Source organism: Stegastes partitus, unplaced genomic scaffold, assembly GCF_000690725.1.
Source record: "Stegastes partitus isolate 25-593 unplaced genomic scaffold, Stegastes_partitus-1.0.2 Scaffold2123, whole genome shotgun sequence".
NCBI lineage: Eukaryota > Metazoa > Chordata > Actinopteri > Pomacentridae > Stegastes > Stegastes partitus.
The window spans coordinates 1,498-15,112 of NW_007579854.1; the positions used below are offsets into that span (position 1 = coordinate 1,498).

At 44.6% G+C, this 13,615-nt stretch overlaps 2 protein-coding genes and 1 non-coding gene across 3 annotated transcripts in view; all 3 read left to right on the top strand.

Annotated features, from left to right (window-relative positions):
* Positions 1 to 655: 655 nt before the first annotated feature.
* Positions 656 to 5,352, top strand: sdhc (succinate dehydrogenase complex, subunit C, integral membrane protein). The gene is made up of 6 exons (XM_008304041.1): positions 656 to 710; positions 2,261 to 2,320; positions 2,460 to 2,561; positions 3,390 to 3,451; positions 4,642 to 4,805; positions 5,076 to 5,352. The coding sequence occupies exons 1-6, from the start codon at positions 694 to 696 to the stop codon at positions 5,178 to 5,180; spliced, it is 510 nt and encodes a 169-aa protein (XP_008302263.1). The 5' UTR covers positions 656 to 693; the 3' UTR covers positions 5,181 to 5,352.
* A 1,630-nt stretch (positions 5,353 to 6,982) lies between these two features.
* On the top strand, positions 6,983 to 7,056 carry trnar-ucu (transfer RNA arginine (anticodon UCU)). Its single transcript has one exon. It is a non-coding gene; the product is annotated as a tRNA-Arg (tRNA).
* Positions 7,057 to 9,082: 2,026 nt separating this feature from the next.
* Positions 9,083 to 13,615, top strand: part of LOC103374027 (cell adhesion molecule 3-like) — a gene marked incomplete at its 3' end in the record, with an annotated part of 72,104 nt that continues 67,571 nt past the window's right edge. Inside the window, exons 1-2 of the mRNA XM_008304043.1 lie at positions 9,083 to 9,240; positions 10,737 to 10,894. Of these exons, the coding sequence (XP_008302265.1) occupies positions 10,804 to 10,894 (91 nt within the window). The remainder of the gene's footprint in view (positions 9,241 to 10,736; positions 10,895 to 13,615) is intronic.

Genomic DNA, 13,615 nt, shown 5'->3' on the forward strand with positions numbered 1-13,615 from the left:
CTCCTGCGTAGGTGGAGCCCACCTGTGAAGTTGCAACAAAGCACCAGAGCTCCTGTCTGGGGCCCTTTTTAGTTTGCTGTCATTTTTTCCCCCTTAAAATATTTAATAATTTCATAATTATTTTCCTACCTTTGGGGGAAAAAAAAGAAGAAGTTATTTCTGTCTCTTTTGTTTTACCCGAGCATTGTTTTCACTGTAAATATCTGCATAGGACATTACTGCTATAAATAAAATGAACTTTGCTAACCTTTGCCTGCGACTCCTCATCTGAGCATGTGGCTCCTCCACCAATCCTCACAGGCTTCCCTTTTTTTTCCAGCTCATTTTTGTCAGCATAATGTTTTGATTTCTACATGTCATGCTAACTCACACCTATAAACTGTGGGAAAAAAATATTTTTTACATAGTCTATGCTCACCTCTCCTCGCTGTTTTCTTTTCATTAGCAGGAAAGAAGCTATGGAAGCAAAAAAAACTCCCAAAAATCTTTAATTTACATGAAAAAATATTTTTTTTCCTGTAGTGTATTGCTTTAACAGCTTGTCCCAAAAGCAAAAAGTACACGAATGTGACGGAAATCAGTCTGTAAATCAGTCCGTGCCTAAGTGTGACCTTCTTTAAACTCCCCTACAGTTTCTATAACCGCGCCGACAACAACATCCTGTGCGTCACTTCCGCTGACAGCCTGTCAAACATGGCGCTGCTCCTAAGGTCAGTACATCTCTGCTACATGACTTTTAGGCTCGGGGAAAGCGTTTTTTGTTGTTTTTCGGGGTTATCAAGGCTCACGGACACATTTAAAACACAGTGGTGTTACAGCAGAGGACAGCACGCCTGAGTGCAGCTTCTTTTCTCGGTTTATTATCCTCTTTTAGCCTACGTGTGGTGCGATACGGCGCTAGCTGACGTTAGCTAGCGAGCTAACGCTAGGTGTTGTCGGGTGTGTTTGAAGGCTGTCAGAGAGTGGACTTTGGCTCTTAGTGTAATTAATGACTTATTGAGGCCGTTACATGTGCTGCCTTTGGCCTTCATTTAGGTGTTTGATTCCAATTTGTTTCGCCGTTGTTGCTGTGGGCTTCTTAAACGGACTGCTTTGTTTGGTTTAGCTTTGTGGTAACTGATAGTTGTTTGTTTTACTTGAATTTGTTCCGGTACCATAACAGCTACTGAAGTCAATATCAAAGAAAGGTTTATTGTCGCAAAACCGTGCAGTTAGTACCGACTCACACTGTGACTACAACATTGTTAACAGGATCGTTAGGCTGTCGTGACCCTACCACTGGGGTTAACTCAGAAGAAAGTCACAGCTTTATTCACTTCATTGACCTTCACTTCCTGCTACACATGAGCAAAGTGTCAATACTGATAACCACAACATAGTTTGTCATTGTCCACAAATGTAGGATTATTCTGCTTAGGATTTCGTTGGGCCTGCAAGTAACTACTTATTTTCACTGTAGATTATTTTCCAAATGGTGCTTTGGTCTTTAAAATGCAAGAAAATGTGGAAAAATGTGTTTCCAAAAGCTCAAGTTACCGTCCTCAAATGTCAGGCTTTCTCCACAGCCCGCGCATTGTCAGTTTACTGTCATAGTGAAAGGGGAAAAGCACAGTGTCTAGGTTTAAGAAGCTGGAATGTGTTATTTATTTTTTATTTTCTCACTTTTCCCCCCCACCCTAAAAAACTCAAACCCATTACATGATTTTCAAAATAGTTGTTATTTTTATATAGTTATTTTTTTAATAGTTGACAAATAATTGATTGTTTTGTAGTTAAAGCTTTAGTTTAAGTTAAACAGTCTGTCTGTAATCTTGTCTTCCATCAGATTGACTTTGTTTTGTCTGTGTTGCTCAGGTCCGTAGGTAAAACGGTCGTAGTCTCACGTTGAATCTTTATTGCACTATTTGTAACAAATAAACAGAATATCTTCTTCCAGTATTGATTTCTGCAACTGACTGTGGCACTAAGCAAGCACCACGTTGACATAAACACTGTTGTGATTTCATGAATTGGTCCAAGTAACTACCAGCATTCTAGCATCTGCTTTTGGTCAAATTTCCTTTGACTGTGTTCATTTCTCTCTTTGTGTGTGTACTAAATGTCCACTTTTGTCATTTATTGTGTCCATTTGTTTCTGACCTCTTTAATAAAAAATTCCATAAAGTCCATGCTTGCAACATATTGTATGTTTGAATTTGTACAAGGGTCCTGAAGAGCCAGAACATAAATCTAACACTTCTCACTTGTCTTTTGTTTTTAGGACATTTGCCCGTCAGGGTGTCTGTCTTTCCAAACCACAGTACAGCGTCCTCTACAGACAGTGAGTTCTGTGTTTGTGTGAAAGAGAGTTCACATAAATATACTGCCAACAGTTGTACTAACAATTCAGATACACAAATGCTCCCTCAAATGTACTATAAATTGATCTACTGTAAACTGTTTCCCTCGCTCTCCTCCAGTGCTGCTCCAATGGGAACCACAGCTAAGGAGGAGATGAACAAGTTTTGGGCCAAAAATGCCAGATTAAACCGACCCATGTCTCCTCATATTACCATCTACAAGTACGTATTGTATACAGCTCTCTGTGTGCCTTGTGTGTTGTTCGAAAAATGAAGTCGGGGAAAAACAGAGATGACTCAGTTGTTGAAGAAAAAAATCATACACTCTGTTTATGTTCTTTAAATTCAGCTTCATGTTTTAAAAGACACCGCAAATGCACTGCAACGCATTATCCTAGCTGAGAATAACATTACTGTAGAAGTCAGTTTTCGGATTGTGCCGGCTCTTTATTATTTCGATGCTAATAAAACAGCAGGGCAAGCCACCATTACCAGAGAATTTAGTGCAATAAGCACCTTGATGTACTGTCAGGCAGTTATTAGAAACCTAAACCTGCAGTAAAAGCTTTTGTGTTCGGTGTGGGTTCTTGTAATTTCTCTCTAGGCTTCTTCACCAGCTCAGTTTTTCACTCTGTATTTCTCTGACATCTGGGATCACTGTAATGGCTCAGGGCACTTATTCTGTGGCACTCGTACTGCTAAACAGCAGTTGTTTCTCCCATATATGATCTGTTGATTTGAATCATATTCTTTCACCTGCTTTAACTCACTCTGTGCAGGAGCATTAGCTTAGTTTATAGCTGTAAATGTCGACGTTAAAAGCTGTAAAGTGAACTGTCGTTTACCTCCCACGTCTTACAGTCTTTCTCTGTCATTCTTTACCACTTTGAGTTTCCAGCTTGAATCTGTAAACCAGATAATTGCTTTGATGCAAAAACTGTCCAAGTAAACATCAGTGAAGGCTTAATGCTTCAGACTTGTGGGTTGGATTGTGTTTCAGCCACATATTTCCCATTAAACTAAATGTGTTGCGTTTTCTTCACGCCTCAGCTGGTCTGTCCCCATGATGATGTCCATCACACACAGAGGAACTGGAGTGGGGCTCAGTGGAGGTAACACATCTGTTTATCTTTGATTATGCAAGTGAATGTTCCAGCTTTGTCCTTAAAGTGCAGAAATTATCCCACACAGAAAAAGAAATGCTTCTCGAGACACTAGACTCTTCCTGTTATTATTCTCACATCAAAGTGAAGCTACACTACCGGCGCTGTCAGCTTTTGATTGACCCTGAAAATCTCTTCAGGGCATTTTAGTCCATCACTATTGATTTCTGCTAAGAGCATTTACTGGAATTACAAAACAGAAGTTGTTCAATACAATTCCACCCTTGCATGTGAAAATTAAGTCTGGATGTCTAATAGCTTTTAGTCATTCGCCTGGTAGTTAAACTGATGTCACTGTGACCTTGATGGAACATTCTGTAAAAGCCGAGTTCAGTTTTGTTTATGTGTTAATGGGTTCAACAAGGGTCAGCGCGCTCAACTGCCAGTCTGACTCGCACACATTAACAGTGGCTGTGTCTCAACTTTTTATCAAATTATCACGTGCTTGATTACGTGTCTAAAATCCACTTCCATTTCACACTGCCAGTGAAATAAAACTGCCACTCGCTGAGAGTAAACTTTGAAGGCTGGATTTTATTTATACATTTCATTGCGATGCTTGAATATGTAACCAATCTTTTCCAAGGCAGTTTTGCATTAAAGTTTACAAAGAACATTTATTCACATGTACACAGGTGGCTTGTTTTTATTTGCTTTTTTTTTTTTCTTTCACAGTTTTACTTTTTATGTTCACACCTGCTGTATATCCCCCTGTGGAATTTCCATTAAATTCTACAATCAGTAGGCTTTTTAATCATCCAGCTGATACAGAAATAGAAGCTCAGAGTGAACCATTATGCTCGGCGCATTGTAACAGACAGCCAATGAGGAGCTTGTTTGATACAGAGCCATTGTTTGGCCTTCATTTAATTTAGTCAGCAGGGAGAAAAGCATTTACATAACTGAGATATTCAGATGTTTGAAAATGACTGGCCAGTAGCATCTGGTGCTGGTGTGACTCATGGAGAGTAATGTAGCAAAGACAAACGGTAGTAGCATGTGGGCTGTTTGTGTGTTTTTTTTTAATTTTCATGTGTTAATTTCTCACCTACTGATTTCTCTCTAAAAGATGTGCATGCAAAACATTCACATATACATCTTGTCCAGTCTTTGGTCTCAGTGCTTCTGTCTGTGTCCAGCTATCTCAGCCTTTGCGGTGGCAGCGCTGGTATTACCAGGAAGCTACCCCCACTACCTGGACTTGATCCACTCTCTGTCCATCGGCCCCTATCTTATTGGGCTGGCCAAGTTTGGCATCGCTTTCCCTGTATCGTACCACACGTATAATGGCATCCGCCACTTGGTAAGACTTCATCATCTGGCTATATACTTAAATGTTTTATTTTAAACTCCACATTTGATGTTTTTCAGCTTGTGTGCTCCCATTAGCTTGATTTGTGAAGTGTTTTGATTTCTCGGGGTAAAAAGAGACAGATCTCTTTGCAGTTTAAAATGTTTGTCATGTTTGCTAATTTAAAATACATCATATTTGCCAAAATTTATAAACTGAGGATGTTTTTAATACTAAATAATCTTCTCTCAACTCACTTATTTTTGTTCATTATTCATTCAGTACTGGGATATCGGCAAAGGCTTCAAAATTCCAGAGGTCTACCGCACCGGCTACACAGTTATCGGTCTGTCCATCATCACCTCCATAGCCATAGCTATGCTCTGAGCGCAGGACGAAAATGAAGCGAGCAGAAAGGAAAAGGAGCAGAGGGAGCTGAAGGGGGATTTGGATTGGATGCACTGTGGAAGTTTTGTGTATATGTTTGGCTTGTGGCCTGCTGCAGGCCCCATTTCATCAAAGTATTAAATAAAGGATTATATTATGCTGTACGCACAAATGATGCTGTGATTTTTGTCCTTTGGAATTAATTATACTCTGGAAAGCTTTGGGGGTCATCAAATGCAGTGCAAAGTGCATGCAAGTGTGACCTAGTTTTACTCGCATTTGTTTTTTTTTTTTGGTGTGAACAACGACCAGTGGACGAAATTAGACGTGTCCTACATGCTGCGTTCTTATGTAATTTGTCTAATTGCGCTGTGACGTCAAATTCATTAATCGCTCCTCTTTGCCCTGAGTGCTCAGTGGCTGCCAGTCAAACTGGTGCGTCTGCCAGTTGTCTCTGTGCACAGAGCTGTGTGTTTGTGTCAGTGGAGCGGCTGTTTACTGTAGGCTGTCATTCATATTTTACCTTCTCCAGGCCGCAGATGCCAGATGCATTTTTAACATCAGGAAAGAGAGGGGCTGAAATTCGCAGCGGCAGCCCCGGCGGTGGAAGCCGTGTATATGAACTGGCTCCTCACCGGTGGGCCGCCTCAGGCCTTAACTCCCACCGAGCCGCACAGGAGCTACACGCTGCACCTGAACAGCTTTTGTCCTGCAGTGTTAATAAAAGCAAGCCGTAATGCAATGTCAGATCCCACTTCATTTATGTAGGTTGCAGTAACAAGTGCGCACGGGAAAAAAAAGGGAACGCTTTGAAAATGTGTCTACTTAGATCAACTAAACTTGCGTTGAGAGAAACAACAGGAGCATTTAGTCTAGTTAGCTCCAACAAAATTGGTTTATCAATTTGTTACTGGTGGCTCGAAGGGAAAATGCCTGTCGACTTGAATGCCTTTTCAGTTTGCCGTTGACAAGATTTATTTGTGAGCCACATATTGTATTAAACATCGCCTATAAAGAACACAGCAAACAGTTTCTACAATGACTGCCAGTGTTTGTAAAACTCGAGAATTAATTTAAAGCCTTTGATGGTGTGGTATTCCCCGCAGAGTCTGCTCAGTTACTGGACAGACATGTCTGTATTAAGCGTTGCCAGCACAAAATAATTGCCACTGTACCATCAGCACTTGCAAAATTGCTCTCTGTTTGTCAGTTTTGGTCTGGTTGCAGTGAATCTGGCTTGTGGAGGACTCCCTGCGCTGAGTCTAATCCACGCTACAGGCACATTTCCACATGAGATAGAGATCCATCGGACAACAGCTTCTATTGTGGTGGACTGGAAAATTGCTCCAGCTCTGCTGGGTTTAAGACTGGATTTGCTTATAGTCTGCTCACACGAACACTGTTGAAATATTTCCAATTTTTGTGACTAAAACAGACATCGAGGTGATAAAAACACGAGCTGCTCATTCCCTGCAGAAATGAGCGCTCTGTATTGCACTTTTGGATGCATTTACAATCTAAGATGTTTTATTATTGCTACGATAATATCGAAATGATGACATTTTGATGAGATAACCTGCACAGAAGCAGTGGGTGGGGGGATGGAGAGCAGGTCAATTGCTTTTTCCACCCAGGAGGCATTATGGGACTAATGATTACGCGGCGGCAGCACCCCCTACCGGGTGGCGGGTTATCACCATCCACAGGGCTGCGGTCCTGATGCTGAGGGATGGTGAGGATGCTGCGCAGAGCTGGGAGGGGGGGAGTATAAACCCGGTTTTGATCGAAAAAAATGTGCCTCAGTCTCTGTGGCGCAATGGAATAGCGCGCTGGACTTCTAATCCAGAGGCTCCGGGTTCGAGTCCCGGCAGAGATGTGGATGTGATTAAACAGGCTTTTTGGATTGAGGGAGGATGGAGAGACGGAGGAAGCAGAGATGTTGCGTTTTGTGGCCTTTGCACTTGTAATTTATAAGGATGCTCTGTCTGTTTAGACGACGGATGGGTAGATGAACTACCACGCATGTGTTTATTCTGCAGACCTCTAACAACAGTGCATCTGGCCTGGAAAAAAATAAATAAATTCCACCGCGGACGAGCCTATTGAGCGCGCAAAGGTCATCGCTTTAATATGCAGATTTGAAACGGGCAAAAAGCCTGAAACCACATCTCTGGTTGGAGCCGCACAGCACGGGCTCCGTTAGCAGCCTATTACCGTCCACCAGGCTGTGCGCGCTCTCTCAGGCTCCACGGTTCATCACGTGGGCACCGCAGGACAACACAACACGGTACGGTGCGCGGCGCGCCGGTAGACACGCGCGCACGGTCACGGCTCAGGCACCTGGGGCTGTCCACTCATTTAGACCAGAGCAGAGAGAAAAAAGAAAAAAAACAAAAAGCTTTTTCTAAATGCAGCTCCAGCAACAAAACATTTTAAAGCCCGTCCTCATAACAAGTGTTTAATGATGCCAGATGCTGCGTCTCCATCCTCCCATTTGGTTCAGGGAAGAGATAAAGACTCGCGGTTTACTTTGAACATAAATGACTCACAGACCCAGAAAATGGTTCCGTCTCAAGATGTGTCTGGTGCACATTTTTGTATTGAATTACAATGTAGCGCTGCCAGTGGAGAATAATTCCACTTGTCATTGTGTAGGTTTAATTTTCAGGGGTCTTTTTTTGAATCCCTTCAAGGACTCCTGAAGGTAGTCTCAGCTATTTTTTGCAAAAAAATAATAAATAAATAAAATAAAATATCTAGGAGCCCAGAGCAGCAGTGTTTATTATTATTCTTTTCTTTTTTTCCCTCCACTGTTGGAAAAGGCAGCTGCTTGCTTGGAGATCTCTCAAACGCCACGACTGCCTTAACCCTCCCCCCTCCTCCACTCCTGACTCCCCGTGGCTCTTGTTATTTCGTGTTTTCCTCCAAAAAAAATCCACCTCCCCTGGATTCAGTTTTGTCACCACCATCACCACCATCACCACTGATTGGGAGGCTGTAGTGCCGCCATCTATGTTTAACCCCATCGTGCCTCCCCACACACAGACCTAATCCGCCAGTAAAACTAATCCTTAATCCTCTCTGGCAAGTTGAACAACCTCCCCCCCTTCTCTCCTCCTCCTCCCCCCTCTCTCCATCCCTCCTCTCCCCTCCCTTGGATCCTGATTTCCAAACGTACATGGACTTCCCTCTGATAAAGTTTTATACCTACATTAAATAGGAAAAAAAAAAAAAAACTGGTGCTGTAAACACCATAATGGTTCAGAAGTGGAGAAAAGTCCCAGTAGTCGCTATTAAAGGCAGGATGGAGTGAAGCAGGAGTCTCCGCGCAGGGCAAGGACTCGGTATAGCCTGACATCATTACCATATTGCAAATCACCAAAGCCTTACGGGGGGATAAGGCAGCGGGGCCCTATCTGAGAGATATGCGTAATGGCTCCATATCTGTAATAAGGAACACTGTACTCCACTGAGAGCCGTGACAATCAGCTGCAGATGACCTCTTCATCTCTGGAGATGTGCTGGCCTTATAGGAAGGGATATAAGGAGACCACTGGGGGAACCCTACAGGAAAACGCTCTGAAAACACTGTGGTGATTTTCTCCGGTTATGGCGAGATCACTCCTCGCTATCAGCTCCATCTCCTTCATGTTGCTCTCAGCCGGTTAGGCCCCATGCTCTGGCCCTGTTATCCTGGTGGTACGGGCCAAATCGTATTAAAATCCCCTCCCTCCCTTCCCTCCCCTCCCTTGTCCCCTCCCCTCCCCTCTCGTCTTTCAGACAGTCTGTTTTTGCTGCAGTGAACGGTAGCCGTGGAGAGAGCGAGCGAGGGAGAGATACAAACACACAGAGCGAGAGAAAGAGAGAGAGAGAGAGAGAGAAGGCTGGAAAGAAAAAGCAAGAAAAACAAGGAGAAAAGGAGATACAAGAGGGGGGAAAAAGTCGATAAAAAGCAGATTGAGAGAAGGATCCCGACGAGCTGCGCATCAAAAGGAGGGACCTTACAGGGGGACCTTATTGGAGACCAACAAAACCCCGACTCCGGAGGCGGAATATAACGGTGTGTGTGTGTGTGTGTGTGTGGTTGTTCTCCGTGCAATGCTTTGGCAGTTTGTGTTGTGATACATGGTTAGGTTTGGAGCCTGTGGAGCGGACAGTGAGACACCTGTCACCGCTGACGCTGCTGCTCCGTCTCCAGGAATGTGTCTGTGTGCGCACTCCGAGTGTGTGTTTGGGAGTAATCCGTGCCCAGAGACGAAGACAGAGACGTCTAATCCCTTCGTGTTTTTAGATAATTTATCCTACTCTGAATATTGTTGTTGTTGGGCTGCCTTTGCTCTCCCAGCTCCGTTTTTAAATATATTTTTTCTTGGCTGTTACGCTCAATCGCAACTCGCAATGTGCGCAGCAGACTCTCCTAAATCTTATCCCATCAGCGGCAGATATCCGTGCAAGTAGAAGGTGTTAGAAAAATACAACTCCCGCGGTCCGTCGCAGCGATGCAGGTAGCCGCCACCGCCGCCACGAGCTCCTGTTGTTGTTCGTTACTATTCTTTACTCTCCGCGTAAAAGGAGCCGAGCGGGTAACTTGTGTTTAAATCACGCCCCGAGTGTGCGGCTTATTTCACCGCCCGCCCTGAGTGGATGCACTTGCTCCAGTTTTTTTGTTTTCATTTCTCGCCATCACTCAACAGGAAGGGCTGGAGCGACAATAAACATAACCCCCTCCCCTCCACCTCCCAGTCACCACATCCCATCCCATGCCCACCACCACCACCACCACCTCCATCCCCACCCCTCTGTCCCCGCCCTATCCGCCCGCCCGTCCCGCAGGCAGCACCGTGCAGCCTCCGTTCGTCCCTCTCTTTCTCTCGGCGGTGACAATGCGCGAAGCAGATGGACCGAACAGGGCTTCACCTCTGCGCAGGCTGCCGCTGCTGCTATTTTAAGGAATATGCGTGAGAAAAAATGAGAGAGAGAGAGAGAGAGAGAGTGTGACAGAGATGGAAAGAACGAGTGCCAGCGCGGCTATTATGCACGTCTGTCCGTCTCCAGTCTTGTTGCAAAGCGCACCGTTGTATTCTCAGCGGGCGGCAGGTGCATCTCTGCTGTTCTGTCTTTCAAGCCGCTCTTTCTTCTTTGTTTTTATTTTATTTTTTTCCCTACTCGGAGAATGTTCCCTGTGCGTTTTTTTTTAATTAGTTAGTTGGAGCTGTCCAAAAAAAGAAAAGAAAAAAAAACCCACCCGTTCCACACAGCTTGTTAAAGTAGAAATGAATAAATTCCTCCTCTTCACCCCCCCCTCTTCATTACCACCTCTACACCATCTCCTTTCTGCTCCATCACCCCCCCTCTTCCTCACTCCCTCCCTCCCCCCAATCGCCTCTCAGTATGGTATGACACAAGCAGATCGATGAATACCCATGGAGCAACGCGTGAGTAACGGGTGGGCCAAGCGTTTATTCAGCAGCAGCCAACCAATGGCAGGGGACGCAATTAGTGGCCAGTTGGCTCGCCCCGCTTGTTTTCTTTATCTCTCCATTGCTCTCCCTGCAGGTGACACTCCAGAGCTCCTCTGCCCTCCTGAGGATTCAGCGAGACAGGCGGATCTGTGTGCCCGACCATGGCCTTCCCATCAGCCCCCTCTGCATTATGGAGTGTCAGCTTATTGACAGTACTATTCACAGCTGCGGTTCACAGCAACATTGTCTACGGTAAGCAATTCTCTCCTCCCTCGTTATCTATCTGCCTCCTATTCTCTCCATCTCGCCGGGCCCCCTGACCTCCCCGACCCTCTGCCTTTCTGTCTCCGGCGGTGCCCCCTTATCTGTTGACTTGAGGCCTTTTTTTGTTGTTTCCTGTACTATGACAAGGGAATCAGAGAGCCGTTAATAAGCGCATGGGACACTCCCACCTCCCCCCTGGACCCACGGAGGAATTTTCTGCCGTTGTTTTTGAGGAATGTGTGTGACTTGCACGTGGAAGCAGACGGCTTAAATGCATTACAGCTCGTCCATGTGGGTTTCCTTCTTTACTCTCCACAAGCACAAAAGCACTCGCGCCCACTTGAATTCTCCCTTTCATGTCCACCTGCTCAGCATCTCCCTGTCTCCCTCACACACTTTATCTCCAGGTTGCGTGGACCTCTCGCAAAGCCCGATCGTCCTCCTCGAATGGCAACTCATGCACTTACATGCAGTGCAGACACATGACACTTGTAGTGGCTCAAACTATGATGAGCTGGGTGCGGCTGACAGCGGACGCTAAGAGAGGATTTGATGAGAGAAGCACTTTGTAATGATATCATCCTCCCGCCGTGAGCTCCAAGTGAACAGGAATATACTGTCCGATGTGCTTTCCAATTACATAACACTAAAGGCTGTCGGTAATGCAACCTTTGCAGGGCAAACTGTGCCAGCGGCGAAATGGCACATCATGATTGGCTCTCAATCCATAGAAAATTGATTGACATAGGTGGAGTTTTGTTGGCATTTTCTCATTACAGTTGGGATTTAATTGCCCAGAGTGTTTGGCAAAGAAACTGTAAGACGATACAGCAGGCGAGGAGGCTTCTAATAGAAGTTCCCTGATTTGCATTTGCAATATAGATTCTCAGAGGCTCCTTGCGTTCACTAGTGCACACCCACACCGTTTCACAAATCTACGTGAATGCGCAGTGCATACATATGCATGGGCACATTCACGGTCTACATATGTAAGTCCGCAGATATGCAAGCTCATGCACCACATTTTTACTGTACTTGGAATCTGTTTATCCACATCAGCTGTTTTTTTTTTTTTTTAACTTTCTGTCGAATTAGCTACGCTTGAGTTTCTGTGAGTTTATGATATGAAATATGGGAAAGTCAAGAATAGTCAGCGTGAACTCACAGCGGCCAGTGTAGCAAAAGCTGAGAAACAATCTGGCTGCGCCAAGAAGCTAGGATGAGGCCACTGCTAAACAAATGCAAATAGGAGCCTGTCAAGACCCTGAAAGCTGTTTAAGGTGAGAAATGCACAAACAGTCTCCAGACTGAGGAACTGATGATGAAATATCAATCTCTCGTCAGAGTTCTGACCCCAACCGTGTAGCTCGTCATTGAAACCCAGGCGGCGGTTCGTTATTTGGGTTCAAAAACGATTTTGGCTCGCGTTCAGACGCACGTCACATTTGATTAAGGTGTACCTAGAGGGAAGCCTGACCATGCATGACCAATTCTTGCTTTGGTTTCACCTAAGCGCTGTTTTACATTATCATGTCAGTCAAAGAGAGTAATTAAGCCTGGAAAGTCTGACAGCATTTAGGAGATGAGAAAACACGTCAAAGAGTGCATCTGAGAGGAGGGAAGCATGAACAGAGTGCTGACTTAACAGGAGCACATTGTAGACTCAGTTGTGGGTGTTTTTGTCATAAATTTTTGCTGTCAACACATAAACAAATACCAGTTTTAACTTCACCAAAACATAACTAATAACCTCTGTGGAAGGGAAGTTAGTCAGACTGGCTCGTCAAAAGTTTGGAAATACAGTTGTTATGCTACACAGAAAGAAATTAATCAGAACAAGAATTTTTTTCATTCTCAGTGTCCTTAACGCAAGGAATAACAACAACCTATACACTTCCCCACTGGCAAACAAGGAAATCATCTCCTACGTGACCTCGCATGCTGCACATATATTTGTAAGAATCTTTTGTTTGCGTTTCTGTAGTTGACATCTGAGTAATGTGACAAACAGTGGCGTTGCAGTTTGAGAGGGAAATGTTGTGTGTAAGCCGCAGAGCGCCTGGTCCATCGCTCACATCTGCTCCGATCTGTCTGATTGGTGTTGTTGTGAGGCAGCGGCAGGGCTGTTAAGTAGAAGATGGAGTAGGGTGGGGCGGGCAGTCAGATAATGCCGTCATAATGGAGATCTCCATGCTAAGAGGGCCCTGGAACAGAAGGGTCTACTTAGCATAAATAATTCAATGTTATGTATCAGAGAGGAAAAAAAAACGATTAGCTCAGCAAATCAATGTGAGAGCAGATGAGCCATCAGAGAAAAGGGCTGCCCATTACTGCTACCACTCGGACTCCACTGTGAATTAAAAATATGTTGACTGTTTGTCTCTTTTCATCATTCAAAGAGAGAGAAAAAAGCTTCCCCTTGAGTTCTGGGGGTTTGATTATTATACAGCAACCAGCAGGCTGCACGTCGAGAGCGTTTAAACTCCGGACCAACCCCGCTCTCCCACTTGATGTACGTCAAAGTCACAGAAGCGACGACTCTAGCTGTGTTTTTACTGGATTTTTCCGCGACCAGGCTTCCTTTAGAGCAAGCGAACGAATCGGGGAGACACTAATTGCGCGCCATTTGACATATCCATTTCCACAGCTGGATGTGCAGCCATGCGCCACGGATGGAAAGTGCCTCTCAGAAGGGCACAGATTAGGCAT